This window comes from Colias croceus, chromosome 27 (assembly GCF_905220415.1).
Source record: "Colias croceus chromosome 27, ilColCroc2.1".
Taxonomy (NCBI): Eukaryota; Metazoa; Arthropoda; class Insecta; order Lepidoptera; family Pieridae; genus Colias; species Colias croceus.
The window spans coordinates 6,218,827-6,235,021 of record NC_059563.1 but is presented as its reverse complement, the minus strand read 5'-3'; the positions used below and the strand labels follow the sequence as shown (position 1 = coordinate 6,235,021).

Here is a 16,195-nt window from a genome sequence, read left to right as displayed (position 1 = left end):
CTTTAAAGCTTCTATTAACAGGGTGTTTGGTGTTATAGTGTTAAATTATTGGATATTTCCCGTTTTATTTTTAAAAAGTTATTATTGTCATTTTACTCATTAGGTAAAGGGCTTTCGATATCAGCTTAAAGTTTTTTGATATCTGCAATAGTTACGGAATAATCGCCTGTGCACACTTAACGATTACACCCTGTACATTATGTATTTCATTTCTTACTTTAGGACGTTAGTTAGTCTCTTTCCATGGAACAAATTTTGTTAGTCTTTTAAGTTTGGCTTTTTTCTTGGATCTAATACTTATCTCTTACAGATGACAGAATAATCTCCGAAGGCAACATGTTGAACATGACGCGGTTGTCACGGCATGACGCTGGCGTGTACTCTTGTGAAGCTGTCAACTCGCAAGGCGCTGCTGTTATAAACATCACTGTGTCTGTGCATTGTAAGTATTTGTTTAATATGTTTATTGATAAAAAAATATGTGCCCAAGCGTTTTTTTAAGATATGTACCCAAACGTTTAAGACAAGTGCCCAAACGTTATTTAAGACATGTACCCCATTGAGATAATATTACTACGTATGGAGGAGACACCACTAACAAAATCTGTGCGCCATTTTTTTTACGCTCTAATTAAGTTTTAAAAATTATAGTTAGGTACTTACCGATGAAAGTTATTCCTTTGCACTTTTTCGTATTATTTGTGCAATATCGTAACACACACGAAGGCATATTTGATGCGTTTCACTTTAAAACAAATAAAAAATGAGCGTGCAGTTAAGCCATATGGATTATGGTGAGTGGAACATAAGTGATCTAGGCGGTGTCGTCTCCATATGTATATCTCAATGATGTACCCATATATTATTTAAAATGACATCTGCCCAAGAGATATAAACAACATTTTGTCAAAACATTATTTAGTACATGTACCCAAATGTTTATATCTTAAACAACGTGTCCCCAAACGTTTTCTTGACAAAATGTTGTCAAGTATTGATTGAAACAACACATTTATTGAAACGATCAATATGTTTGAAGCAAAATCAAACATCCTTTTATAAAAATAAAATACAAACATGCATTTAAAAATTGAAATCGAAAATAATTAAAAACTTGAAAAATCAAATGTATTTGTAACAGATGCAGCGGAGATCAAATCAGTGTATCAAGTGGGAGTACCCAGTGCTAATGAAGATGCGATGTTGGTTTGCGCTGCTAATGGTAAGTCATAAATGAGTAAATATACTATTATTTTATTTATATCACAGATTATATAAAACATGAAATAAAAACCACGAAATACTTAATCTAAAAAGCTCAAAATATTATTAGATTTCTTACGTAGCCGAATCGATAAATTTAAAAGAACTCAATGCACTTTTTCGATAATTCACATTATTACATTTTACAATCTATCGAACTCATAATTTTGATACTTCACATTTTATCAAACTTTTTCCACTAATATTAATTTTAATTATATTTACTGTTACTAATTTTAATTTATAACTATTACTAATTAACCGACTTCAAAAAAAAGGAGGTTATCAATTCGGCCGGTATGTTTTTTTTTTTTTTTATGTATGTACACCGATTACTCCGAGGTTTCTGAACCGATTTACGTGATTCTTTTTTTGTTCGATGCGGGATGGTGTCGAATTGGTCCCATAAAAATTTTATTCGGATAGGCCCAGTTTTTATTTTATGAGCATTTTTGTCTGTAGGTATTTGTGAATTTTGCAAGTGCAAGTTGAAGTCGGTTGTTTTTAACGCAGTTATTACTTGTTTTAATTTTAATTAATATAATTTTAATTTAACACGTAAATTTTATCTACAGGCAACCCGCTATCACCAGACCACATAAAATGGGAGCGACCAGACTACGACCTATCATCTCGATCTATCACCTTCGACACCAGAAACCAGACCAGCACTCTCATCATCGACAAAGTGACAAGAGATGATGTGGGCAACTACACGTGTGTGGTGAACAACGGGATCGGTGATGAGAGACGGGAAGTGACGTTGGTGATGAAGTTCAAACCGGAAATGGATGTGTCGCCGAATATTGTGAAGTCGGCTACGAATGTTGGACAAGTTGGACGATTGGTTTGCAAGTGAGTGAATTGATATTTTTAACTATTTGTAGTAGATTTTAATTGATTTTGAAAGGGAACATATAATGAGTGGTGTGATCAGAATGTGATATGATTTTATATTGGTCATTTTCAAGAGGAATTTCATAGTTATAAATGAAATTGGAAATAATTTGACATCCTGCATATTGATACTTATATCTCAGAATAGTAAATATGAAACAAAATAATGAACTTTATACGGAAATAAGCATTAAATCTTAATCTTACTTACGCTGTTTACTGTTTTATATGACCAAATTTTGAACCATCATTAAAGATCTTTACATCATCATTAAAGGTCTTCCTGAATTATTATTTACCTTCTAAATTCCCATTTTTATAGCATTAAATGTAATTCATTGAACAAGTGTACAATATAAGACTTATAAATTATGAAAAATCCAAACAACAGACTATGTTTATTTACATAATACTATTTTCACCTCCAAACAGATGCAAATCAGTACCACCACCAAACTTCACATGGTCGAAAAACGGCATAAAACTACCCACAAACACGTCAACAAAATACGTATCCGAGTTCCATCGTATCGACGCATTAACTTTTGCGTCGGTTTTGCTCGTGCGTGACGTCACATCTATGGACTATGGCGTTTATCAGTGTGCGGCTAGAAACCATCTGGGTTATGGGGAGATGTCGGTTAAATTGGATGTTACTAGTGCCCCAGGTAAGTTTTTAACATAATAATCCTGGTAGTATTATAAATGCAAAATTTTGTGTGTTTGTTTGTTACTCCTTCACGCAAAAATTGCTGAACTGATTTTCGTAAAATTTGGCACACGCATAGAGGACTTGGATTAACACAGGATAGTTTCTATCCCGCGGGCGAAGCTGCGGACGACATGCTAGTAATATTTACTTTTAAGTTTAAATGTCCTTCATGAGCGAAATTGATAAATTTATATATGTGATGTTTTGTTGACTTAATAGTGCATCAGGTCTCTCATCTTTATCTTAAACATTTTTTTAAACATAACTTTGATTTGTGTAAGAATAGCTACCAAAGCTTGTATTTCCTCAAAATATGCTTATCTTCTTCACGAACACTAAACTTACAAGTTACAATCACTTTTTAAACATATCTAAATGATCCATGGAAAAATAAATTATTTATTATTTATTTACTCTTTATTGTACAAAAGTCTTATAAAATCAAAATACAACAAAACCATTCAAAATGTACAAATGGCGGCCTTATGGCTCAAAGCCATCTCTGCCAGGCAACCTTCATTTATTTCTTAAATCTCAACCATCATTTATTTTTCAAGTTTTAAGCCATTGACCACCGAGCGGCCCAATGAGACCACGACACAATAGATTTTCTATTGTGTCTGTGATTCCGGGGGCTGAGGCAATAATTAGTCAAGACAATATTCATATTTTTCTATATTTATAGATCCAGTAACATCAGTAGTTGTAACCAACGTGACTCATAACTCGGTCACATTGGAGTGGGTGCCCGGGTTCGATGGTGGCCTGTTCTCGTGGTATAGGATTCGATTCCGGTAAGTTTTTGTGTTAAAAATTCTCTAAGGTAGAAAAAATGATGTGTGAATGATTGAATGTAAATGATTGTTTGGTGATGTTGATTGATTGATTGATGATGTGTTTGATTGTATTGAAGGAATAGTGATTTATACAACATTTCTGCTTTAGTAATTTTCTTGAAACCATAATAATGTGTTGCAGTATTTTTGATAAATTAATAAATAAAATTAAAATTGCTTAGTTAATCACTTTTACAAACAAATGTGCACGATTGTACTGTTTGATTGATCGATTGATTGATGATTGGTTATGAACAAATTATCATCAATGGGTGATAATTTTATTTATAAATCTTATTTTTACAGAAAAATATACGACGAAACATACAAATATGAAGACGTAACACCAAAAAACGCTACATCTTTCACCATACACGGTCTCGAAAGAAATACAGATTACGTATTTTCCGTGATGTCCATAAATAAAATTGGACAGAGTAAATACAGGCCAGATGACACTAAGGCGACTACATTGAGTAAGTGTAGTTATTTTTGCAGTTATTCTATTTATAAGACACTTAAATGATTTTTTGTCACACTCAGAAATGTTTTTTTAACCGACTTCAAAAAAAAAGGAGGAGGTTATCAATTCGGCCGGGATATAAATTTATGTATTATTTTTTTTATGTATGTACACCGATTACTCCGAGGTTTCTGAACCGATTTACGTGATTCTTTTTTTGTACGATGCGAGATGGTGTCGAATTGGTCCCATAAAAATGTTATTCGGCTAGGCCCATTAGGACTCTAATCTTCTAAAAAGTCTTATTTAAAATTAGGAATGAACGAACTTAAAAATAAGACGAAGTCGAGGTTGAAGCCTAGTATTGTCAAAATTTCGTGCAAATCAGCAGCAAAATATTACTACTACGGCTACTTTTTATCCCGGAAATCCCACAGGAACGGGAACTATGCGGATTTTTTAAGTAGTAATCACTCAAAAGAAGTGTACCTATATAATTTTCAAGGATTTTGTGCAGGTACAAGGAAAACAGAAAAACATTTTCTTTGAAAACGCGGGCGAAGTCGCGGGCGGAAATCTAGTATTAGAATAATTATTAAATAGAAATACTATGTGGCTGAGTTAAAACCAAATTTGTTCATAGACGTACTCCCATCGTCAGTACAGTCGAGTTCAGAGGAATACAACTCTTACAACGTGCCCGGGGTGTTCATTATTACCGGGACTATTGTGGGCACGGCACTTATCCTCTTGAATGTACTTTTGGTCGGCTTCTGTTTGCACAGACGGACGAACAAACGAATTCGAGGTTTGATGTAGCGACTGTACTTGATGTTTGTGAAAAAAAAATTTTTTTTTTTTGCATTTTTTGTATCTTTTTGGTTATTTCATCGTTCACAAACAAAGAGCGTGTGCGGCGAGCACACGTGTCAGAAGTGAAACTTCTTTGGCAAGATTCAAAGACAAAAATCGCCTTAATCCATGACGTGACGGTATTGCCTTAACGCGACCTTGAAATTTTACTCTCAACACGCCTAAAGAAGTTTCACTTCAAAAAATCATCACGACCTTCATTCAGCACCTTCACGTAGTTTTTTTTTATATTTTTGCCTCATTTTTTGTTTTTCTTTCCATTTTAGCTTCATCAGAAGTAGGCGAGCTTAACGTAGTGTCCACAGAGTACGTAGAAACGGCGGATGTATCAAAATCCGTAGTAGTTTATGTCTCTATTACTGGAGTAGTTTTGGTTCTTATAAACGCGGCTTTGGTCGCTTGTTTTGTTTGGAAGCGACGCTCCCGAAGACTCAAAGGTAAGCGGCTTAAAACATACATTTTCGTTCTTGTAGTTTTAATGCAATTTTGGTAAATCTTTGGATTTTAGATGATCTTAGACTGCAATGTTATTTAGTATCACTAAGGGCTGATTTTTCAATGCTTGGATAAAACTTATCCGTCCAATAGAGTATTACACGATAATATTCAAATGTCACGTAAACTGTCAAATACGGGCAATTACAACACGTTTTTAAAATGGTAGTTTTATACATTATTCGAGGAATAAGTTTTATCCAAGCATTGAAAAATCGGCCCTAAGAATGCTTTCTTGTGAATTTTTCTCTTTTACTAGATATATTTTGCTTTAGCAAAACTTAATCATAAAGGTATCCTAGGTTTGATTCCTACAGGATAACTACTGTAAAAAAAATATATCTCTTTTAATAAATTCTTGCCAATATTTTGTGAGGCTTCATATTTTGATGAAACCATAAACAAAAATTGTTACTGTGTCATTGTAATAATTGATTAAATATTATCCATACTAATATTATAAATGCGAAAGTAACTGTCTGTCTGTCTGTTATTCAATCATGCCTAAACTACTGAACCAATTTTCATGAAATTTGGTATGGAGATATTTTGATACCCGAGAAAGGACATAGGCTACTTTTTATCCCGGGAAAATGACGCAATCCCGGAAATCCCACGGGAACTGGAACTATGCGGGTTTTTGTTTGAATGCGCGGGCGAAGCCGCGGGCGGAAAGCTAGTTTAACATAAACAAACTAACTATAAAAACAATTAACTGTTACTTCACTCATCAACTTAACTTTAAATGTTTTATGCTATACATTAAAATAAAATCATCTATCATTACGATTTTATCATTTTGAAAAACTGACATGAAAAATCTTACAGAACAAGCCGGCCAATCGTCAAAATCAGCAACCATCGAAATGTACGCCCCATCATCATACAACGACACAATGACTGGAGAGACCCTTTCCTCCGTTTCGGAGAAATCTGAGACATACTCACAAGATGGAGACGGACAACCGCCGCCAATACCTGAAGTACCAAGCATGCCAAATAGGCATATGTTGAATCAAGTAAGTTTTTATTTGTTAATTGTGCTCCGCGGTTTTACCCGCAGTGCTCCGCTCCTGTTGGTCTTAGCGAGTTAGTATGATATATATATAGCCTATAGCTTCCTCGATAAATGGGCTATCTAACACCGAAATAATTTTTCAAATCGGACCAGTAGTTCCTGAGATTAGCGCGTTCAAACAAACAAACTCTTCAGCTTTATAATATTAGGTATAGATATGTTTTCTAAGGTGGGTAGCAATCATGATAGTGTAGAGAGCCTAAATGTCTATGATTGGTCGTCATTGTAGATGTCTATTCATAATCGCCGGAATTTTCAATATGTATTGAAATTTCGTCAATGAAGGGCATTAAATTTGTGGAAATATAGCTAAATGTGGACTATTGTATTATCTTGTTTTGAACGTTAATAATTCAAAACTAAATTCTAAAATTCGTATTTCCACGTTCGACGATATTTGACGAAATTTACGATTTTAACATTTCATTCAAATTTATTTCATTGAACATAGCCATTTTAAACTTGCGTTAATGATTTTAAAGTATGGTATTTCGTTTTATTAAATGCTTTCGAATTTTGCGTCGTAATCGAATTCTTCTAGTAAAATTTTTAGGCAGTTAAAATTGCAAATAGACAGGGTTTATCTTTAAACGCGGGTTCTCTTTAATTTGGTTTTGTCGTATTTCACATAGACAACTATTAAAGTGACAGTGACCCTGGTTTAAAGTTAGATTGTGCTTAAATTATTTTTTGGTAATCTATACTAATATTATAAAGCTGAAGAGTTTGTTTGAATGCGCTAATCTCGGGAACTACTGGTCCGAATTAAAAAAATATTTCGGTGTTAGATAGCCCATTCATCGAGGAAGGTTATATATCATCACGCTAAGACCAACAGGAGCGGAGCCACGCGGGTGAAACCGTGGAACGCAGCAAAAATTTATATTGTACCTATCTATGGTACTATCCATACTAATATTATAAATGCGAAAGTAACTCTGTCTGTCTGTCTGTCTGTTACTCAATCACGCCTCAACTACTGAACCAATTTGCATGAAATTTGGTATAGAGATATTTTGATACCCGAGAAAGGACATAGGATATGTTTTATCCCGGAAATCCCACGGGAACAGGAACTATGCGGGTTTTTCATTGACTGCGCGGCCGATGCCGTGGGTGGAAAGCTAGTACTATATAATGTAAGGTGGTGCCTCAGGAGAGGATTGAAACTCTAGGACTGCTGAATGAATACTGTATATTTGATATATAAGACATGCCTTATTAGATAGCTACAAAACTAGGTTACACGTGTATGTGTTAAAATGTACTGTTTCTTTTTAATTTCTTTCGTAAAATTAACGAGTTTATAAAATTTATTTCCCCTCCAGACGGAATATCTCCTAGACGAGCAACTAATCCCCCCTCCACTAGACTACCCCCCACCGAACTACGCGGTGTACGAGGGCGAGCACGCGCGGACCTTACCCCACCCGCACCGCAACAGGGACACTAGCGGACATAGCACGCTGGGACGGAGTGCGGGTAAGTTTTATACTCTTTCCAATTCAAATTCAAATATTTTTATCTATATATATAAAACTCAAAAGTGACTGATATAGTGATCTATCAACGCACAGCCGAAACCACTGGACGGATCGGGCTGAAATTTGGCATGCAGGTAGATGTTAGGACGGAGGCGTCCCCTAAGAAAGGATTTTGATCAATTCTACCCCCAAGGGGATAAAATAGGGGATGAAAATTTGTATCATGTTTATTTATCTTTTCCACGCAGGCGAAGCTGCGGGCAATAGCTAGTAAATGAATATGGGTACAATTCAGATCTTAGACAAACATAAGTCCCGCCATATCCTGCCTGTTAGGCATATGAAATTTCAAATACATATTACTACTACAGCTAAACAAATAATAATATATTATAAACAAATAATATATATTATATTATAATAATATTTTCTAGTCTTCCTATCTCTTCTTTATATACTTACTTCTAGAGTGGCCAAGGACCCAAAGTGAGTTTTTGCCTCCGACAATAACATCGTTACCGCCATCTTCTTCATTAAACACAAACTCAAACGCAAACATTTATTTATTCAATTAGACTTCTTCGAGAAGCACTTTTGAAACGTCATTACATATTTTTAACATTTACTACCGATTCGGAAAGCAGTATCTATGGAGAAGAATCGGCAAGAAACTCCATAGTTGCTCTTTTAAATCATTTCAGTATTACAATTTAATTTTACAAAATATGTAAGTAACTGTACGTATATATTATCATATCTTATATTATCAAATAGACAAAGATATTATTATATTAATGACCATAACATGCTGGGCAGCTTACTAGCTTATGCTCTATCAGGACAATAAAAAGATAACTGGTTTCGTTAGTGAGCTAAAGCTCTTCTTGACTCTTGTGTTTCACTGAAAAAAAAAGAAAACACTTTTTTTATTGCCAAACTGATTAATTTAGAAAGTTTTGTTAAATCCTTCAAAATAGTTCTTTTTCGGCTCACACAGTAAATATTAATTGCGACAAAAATCGCAGATCAATTTACTCAACAAGTATTTTTCAATAAATACGCGATAAATGCTAATAAAACCTTTGTCCCCAGGCAAACAGAACTACATACCGGCACCAAGCCCCATGCCCCCGCTCGACGGATCGTACTACAACATGTCATCTGATAGATATCTCTCATATCCACCGTTGATTGGCGAATATTTACAACAGGTATGTAATTTTAATTAAATTACTACATGTACCCATAAAGTTTTAGTATGAGTTACTATTGTTGTAATATATTCTAAAACTTCATGGGTACATATTTGTACCCATGAAGTTTTAGAATATATTACAACATGTACCTATGAAGTTTTAGAATAAGTTACAACATGTACCCATAAAGTTTTATTATAAGTTATAACATGTTCTTGTATAGTCACTGCATACAATATAACAAAGTCCTCCGCCGCGTCAATCTGTCTGTATGTTCGTGATAAACTCAAAAACACTGATGTTAATTTCTATTTTCACCCATGGATAAAGGATTAATATTGGTCAATTTAATTTTTTTTTGTTTTAAGTGAAAAATCAGGTTAGCGAAGATCGAAGTGACGAATGTGTTATGTTAAACTATGAACCACCACCTCTTTTCTTACAATCGACTATTAGTATGAATTTATAATTTCAAACTGCGATCCTTTTCAATATTTGACCTTAACATACATATAAATACATAAAGTTATTTTTTATTAATCTATATTCGATTAAAATTGTTTGTAATTTATAGATAGTTTTTCGTCTTTGACCGTAATTGTATTAAATGTATATTACATTAATCTATATTTATATTTGTAGCAACAACAATCGGGTCGAACCCCGACCCCACCGCAGCAGTACAGCGCACAACCGCTGAGCAAGCCGCACCTCAACGGGGTCTCGCCTTCACACTTACCCAGCCCTATGGGCTGTATGGACGGTACGTTTTATTTACAAATTTAATAAATTACTTTTAAAGCATTTAAATAAAACAAAGAAACGCAACGACCGCCTTGGTACAGTGGTTGACGTGTGAGCGTAGAACCGAAGGATCCTGGGTTCGATTCCCGGTGGAGACGAAGAAAAAAAATGTCTCGGTCTGGTAGGACACAGAAGGCTGATCACCTACTTGTCCCTAATGAAAATCGATCAGTGAAACAGATGTATAATGCATCTGCCCCTTACCCCACTAGGGGACACGGGACTTCACTTTTAAAAAACGTAACTCCGGGTCCCAAAATACAAGAATTTCATTTAGTTTGAAACCTGCCGTAGGACATTAATTATTGTAAATCGTGTAACAACTCACTAAGTAAATAAAATTATTTCTCTAAATCTCTCTTTCTAAATATATTTCATTTCATTTAAAATTTTTAGAGAATAGAAAAAAATCAATCACTCTGCTGGATTCGAACCCGCGTCTTTCTGCCATTCCGGGGCACTTTTAACAGACAGATTTAATTCAAACTTTGTACAATTATATCAAGAATCGGTAATAATTCAATAATTTCCAGACTTTTATAGACATTATCATAATAATTATTGTTATAAAATATATTATTTTACTCTCTTATATTATTATAGTATATTCTACCATTTAAGCGTGTTTTTTAGTTAATCTAAGATTATTTTAACTAATCTCAGATTATTTTTAGATACCTAATTTATTATTTACTAAATTTCCGCCCGCGGCTTCGCCCGCGTTTGCAAAGAAAAACCCGCATAGTTCCCGTTCCCGTGGGATTTCCGGGATAAAAACTATCCTATGTGTAAATCCAAGTTACCCTTATTAAGATTACAATGAAATTTAGCACACATATAGTGCTAAATTTCATTGTAATCGGTTCAGTAGTTTTTACGTGAAAGAGTAACAAATATCCATACATCCATACAAACTTTCGCCTTTATAATTTATTAGATTATTATTTTATTTTTAAATTTATTATCATTTCCCATACAGATCGTCAATCACTAGGCGGTACATTACGGCGTCGGTTCGACAAGTTAGCAGTCCCGCCTCCTGACGTCACTGTACTACATCCCGGGAACTGTACACAGGTAATTTGGTATTTTTTGTTTGTTTTCTTATATTTTTTATAGTTAAATCTTCGTCTATTTGTAACAAATTTTAAGTAAAATTAATGTTTTAATGAATTATAATTTGAAAATAACCGTCACCATTTTGTGTTGTACGATAAATAATTTCATTTAAACGAATACAACGCGTTAAAGTCATTTCAACTTTACTTCAGTAAATCAATAAATTTTTATACCCCCCCCCCCTCCATCAAGAAACATAGAATCGATTCTAAATCAATACGTAATCCTTTTCATCTCAGAAAAACTAATTGTACAAGCACTTTAATAAAATAAAATGGCTTTATAAAATAAATCCAACATTAAAACGTTTCCCTTTATTCCCCGAAGCCAAGAGAACCAACTAATTGTGTTCAGGAATTCATTTTCCAATACATGTTGTATTTTATACGATTTCACAAAGACTCCTCTGTACGTATTTTTAGAACTTGTTTAGAAGGGACGATATACCGGGACGATATATCGGAACGATATCGGATGTGGATTATATGTAGCTTTCCGCTCGCGGCTTCGCCCGCGTTGTATAAAACCTAATAAATTATATATTAAAACCTTCCTCTTGCATCACCCTATCTATTAAAATCCGCATAAAAACCCTTTGCGTAGTTTAAAAGATTTAAGCATACATAGGGACACAGAAAGCGACTTTAATTCAAAATATGTTGGAATAACTATTTCTTTTTTTGTCATGGCTAGAGTCTTATTCTTATTAATATATAATTTAATATTTAACTGTGTATAAATGAAAATCCTACTCATATTTTAAATGCGAAAGGAGAGGATGGATGTGTATGAATGTTTGTTATTCTTTCACTTAAATACCACAGAACCGATAGCAATGAAATTCGGTTTGTAGGTAGCTGAAGACCCAGAATAAGACACAGCTAACTATGCGGATTTTTCCTTAAAAACGTGGGCGAAATCTAGTAGGCAATAAATTAATATCTGCATCCGACATCGTATCGTATCGTGTAAATGTCAAAGGAACTTAAACACTTATAAATATGAAATATATAGAATAAGGATTGTCCTGTCCGTGTGTTTGAACCTGCAATATTAATAATTTGTTTAGACCTTTGTATTCTTTGATAACTATGAATTTATCCACAGGCAATCTAATAGATTAAATGTATTTATTTTTGTATCGATATATTTTCATCTCGATTTATATCTATAAGATTTATTTACGTAGTATCGATATTTGTCCCATTTATTTCTATAAATATAAAAGTGAATTTTGTCACCCGACTTCAAAAAAAGGAGTAGGTGTAGGACTGTATGTTTTTGTTTTACCTCTGAACTTTCGACTGGTTGAACCGATTTTGATGTTTTTTCTAAAATCTAATTCCTTCCGGATGGCCCCAAGTAGGTTCCTCAATTAGTTACACGAATATATGAAATATAAATATAATTATTCGTGAACAGTATATCGAAGTTCTATAATTCTAAAATTGAATACGATCCTTCAATATTATTCCTATTACTAAATCTCTATGATATTCATCTGTGTTGGATTGAAAACAGTACATACATACAAACACTCGGATTAAAAAAAATCTATATTGAGAAATTACTTAAAAGCCCTCCCTTACACCATATTGACTAAAAAAGCTTTTTCATTTGAACATTTTACTATCAATAAAAATACAGCACACGGCAAGCTACGAAATGTATTACAAAAAATGTGCCACAGATACAAAAACTAGCGTTTCTGTATCTAGGATTTATTCAGGTTTTTAGTTCATTCCTCATTCATTTACATAAATATGTTATGTAGAAAGAGAATAATAAAAGGAACTAAAATATGCACAACGCAATAGCGGTCTAAATTATGTAAAGTGCTATGCAAAAAACTTCCTTTTTATACCTACAGTAAAATTTCGTGATTTTGACAGTTCTCTGTGTTGAAAAATATTTAGTAATTCTGTGCTTTATTACTAAATTACGCGTCTAGACGAACTACTCTTTGAGTCACGAAATGACTTGAACGTTTCCGTTTTAGCAGAGTAGTTCTAACGTTTCGAGATAATTGTTTATTTTTACAAAATATGTACCTATATGTAGTAGATACGCTATGCATTGAGAACCATCCCTTATTTCGGGAAAATTGCTATTAAAAGTATACATTATCTATTATCGGGAATAGCTGGTCTGAGTTTGAAAAAGCTTTTACGATTACAAAGCTATTATTATGTTAAAAGTCCTTAATTTGTTAATTAATACTTTTATCGTACCATCAGTGTTAATGGTTGTTATTGACTTGTTGTAATCCCTTCATTTTAAATTATATGCTCATAATGATGCCGATTAAACGATTATATTTGCTAATATAAACGCATTATTGTTATTTTTAAAGGCATCGCAGTTTCTGCTAATTCTGTGCTTATAATTATGAAAACGGTTTATATTTATATTGTATTTTTCTTTAATTTTGTCCATTAATGTAGTTCAAATTTGTGTATATATGTCTATAATTACTTACAAACGCCACATAAATTAGTATTATAACCAACCAGTTCTAACCTAATGTTTTTGTTTCAGCACCAACCTATGAATCACACACCAACCGTGAAACAACCGCAATCGATACTAAAAGACCCATCGCGGCATAAATACGGCAACCAATATGGCAGCCCGGTGTCTTCTAGCACGCCACAGAATAGCTCAAACCAAATCCTAACTGTCCAAAACCTAACATCAGACGTCCCTCAATACGGGACTATCAAAAAGGACAAAAAACAAAACGTCACTATCGATGAATCGTACAACCAGCGAAGTGAAACACATGTAGTGTAAGTGTCAAACGTGATTGATTGATAAACGATTGTTCGTGGATTGTAAAGTGATTGTTCCGGGATTGTAAAGTGTAAGATTGTGAAGTGACTGTTCAGGATTGTAAAGTGATTCAATTACGAGTGCAGTGTAAATACATCACGGACTAGTTAAAATTTTAGATAGATATTAATTCATTATTGTGATACCAATGATCGAACTCCAAATTATGTGTCCATGGTATTTAGATAGGAATGAAAGTTAACCGTTTGATTTTTATCAAACCATTGTTTGACTGACTTATCAATATTGTACATTAGGACGTCCAAAAGACATTAGCGATTGATAAACAATCAATGTCAAATTGATTGGTGATTGATTGATTGTTATTGTAATTATTTTTAGTACGTAATTTTTAATCGTTTGCCGATTATAATGATTCCCTTGACGGATCTCTTTGATTTTTAGAATAATGATTATTGTTAATGATTTTGATTCTATTTTACAAAATTTATGGGAAAATTTTGAATTAATCCCAAAGTTAATGTTTGAATGAAAATGAATGTTCATGTGAATTGCATTTATTGTTAAATGAAAATCTTAGTTTTAATGAATGAATAGCGTAAATGAATAATTCTTTTGAAATGTGTTGCATTTACTGCGAGATCTTCACATTTGTATATTGTATACAGCCAGTTGTCTTTCTACAATCTCATTGTAAATAAATATATACTCAAGCGCGAACTGACAATAATAATAAGTTTTTAATTAAATATTTTAATTTATACTCCGCTTACAATTATTTGTAAATAGATTATATAATTGTAATTTTTATTTCTCTATAATAGCTTTTTTAAATACAAAATTAATCGGTTTTAATACAGATACCAAAGTTCTTTTTATTAATTTTATTTTTAAGTTATTAAGCTACTTAATTCTTTATTTTTATTTCAATTACGATTATTTTAATGTAAAATTATTGCAGATGAACTGAGAATAATAATGTAACAATTTGTGAATCATTTTGAAAATTTCGAAAGTCCATCCAACGACGAAATACGAATATATTTACAAAACATTTAATGTTACATTTTCGAATTTAAATAAAAATGAGCTAATTGTATTTTTGTTTTGTTTTATTTTTTGTTTTTCCTTTTCCTTTCCTTTGTATGCAATTGTGGACATATCAAGTAATTCATTTACTATTTGAATAAATGTAACTTCATTTACATATAGGTACATTTAAAGATAAAGTGCCAAAGTTTGTTGATCCTCATATATTTTTGCCAACCTTACTTTTAGGTAGACATCGTAGCTATGTTATACGTCCTTCTATATAAATTAAAATAAAAATTTAGTCAAGTACTCAACCGTGCCTTATAATTTTACGCCATTTTGAGAATAAAATAACTTAAGGTATTGCCAAATCTATACTAATTGAAACGAAAATTTCTTTAGATTATAAGTCTAGTACGTTAAAATGAACTATGGAGATAATTTGAGTCTATTTCAGCCAATGGGAGAGCGTAATGATGACGCAATGGAGTCTTATGATTGGCTTATTTCTTGACGTCATTCGAGCCATTAATTAATGATGATTTAAACTATCTCCGTAGCTATTAATGTTATTAAAAACTGAATTAGAACAATTAACGCCCAAAATTTTTGTTCAATTATTTAATCCTAGAAAATTCTTCCTCGTCTTAAATTTTGATACTTTTAAATTAATAGGGTAATTTCATTATATTTTGTTGCATACATCAAGTATGTAAGTAAGATGAGTGTTTTTCAATTCAAGAGCTTGTCATTTAGGCTAAGTCTAGGAGCACTAGTGAATCTGGATGTTTTTTCTTATGTTCGTTTAGATCAAAAAGAAATCATTTCTGAAGCGGTATTTAATGGGTTTTAATAAAACGTAGGACGCTTGTAAATGAGCGAAAGTAATGCCACGACTTTCAAGAATGTGATTAAACGAGTTTTGTATTTATAGTCTATGGTACATTAAAATCTATTTCTATTATAATTTGATAAAAAAGTACGATGTCATATGAAACATAACTTGAAATTAATGTTGGATTACGAATATCCATATTATTATAATATTATTAAGTTATTAACCTTTATTTTATTCTTAAATAAGGGATAATTTTAAATTAAATATTGAGTATAACATAAAATATGAAGCTTTATTTTGAAATTGAATGTT

The 16,195-nt window shown here is 32.6% G+C and overlaps 1 protein-coding gene across 1 annotated transcript in view; it reads left to right on the top strand.

The window, feature by feature from the left end:
- LOC123703730 (nephrin) overlaps positions 1 to 15,112 on the top strand; it is a 187,580-nt gene extending 172,468 nt beyond the window's left edge. The window contains exons 17-29 of the mRNA XM_045651828.1: positions 311 to 442; positions 1,142 to 1,222; positions 1,839 to 2,118; positions 2,593 to 2,828; positions 3,558 to 3,666; positions 4,015 to 4,184; positions 5,311 to 5,481; positions 6,368 to 6,558; positions 7,946 to 8,099; positions 9,194 to 9,312; positions 9,940 to 10,060; positions 11,081 to 11,178; positions 13,759 to 15,112. Coding sequence (XP_045507784.1) covers positions 311 to 442; positions 1,142 to 1,222; positions 1,839 to 2,118; positions 2,593 to 2,828; positions 3,558 to 3,666; positions 4,015 to 4,184; positions 5,311 to 5,481; positions 6,368 to 6,558; positions 7,946 to 8,099; positions 9,194 to 9,312; positions 9,940 to 10,060; positions 11,081 to 11,178; positions 13,759 to 14,013 — 2,117 coding nt within the window. The 3' untranslated portion in view covers positions 14,014 to 15,112. The remainder of the gene's footprint in view (positions 1 to 310; positions 443 to 1,141; positions 1,223 to 1,838; positions 2,119 to 2,592; positions 2,829 to 3,557; positions 3,667 to 4,014; positions 4,185 to 5,310; positions 5,482 to 6,367; positions 6,559 to 7,945; positions 8,100 to 9,193; positions 9,313 to 9,939; positions 10,061 to 11,080; positions 11,179 to 13,758) is intronic.
- Positions 15,113 to 16,195: the final 1,083 nt, after the last annotated feature.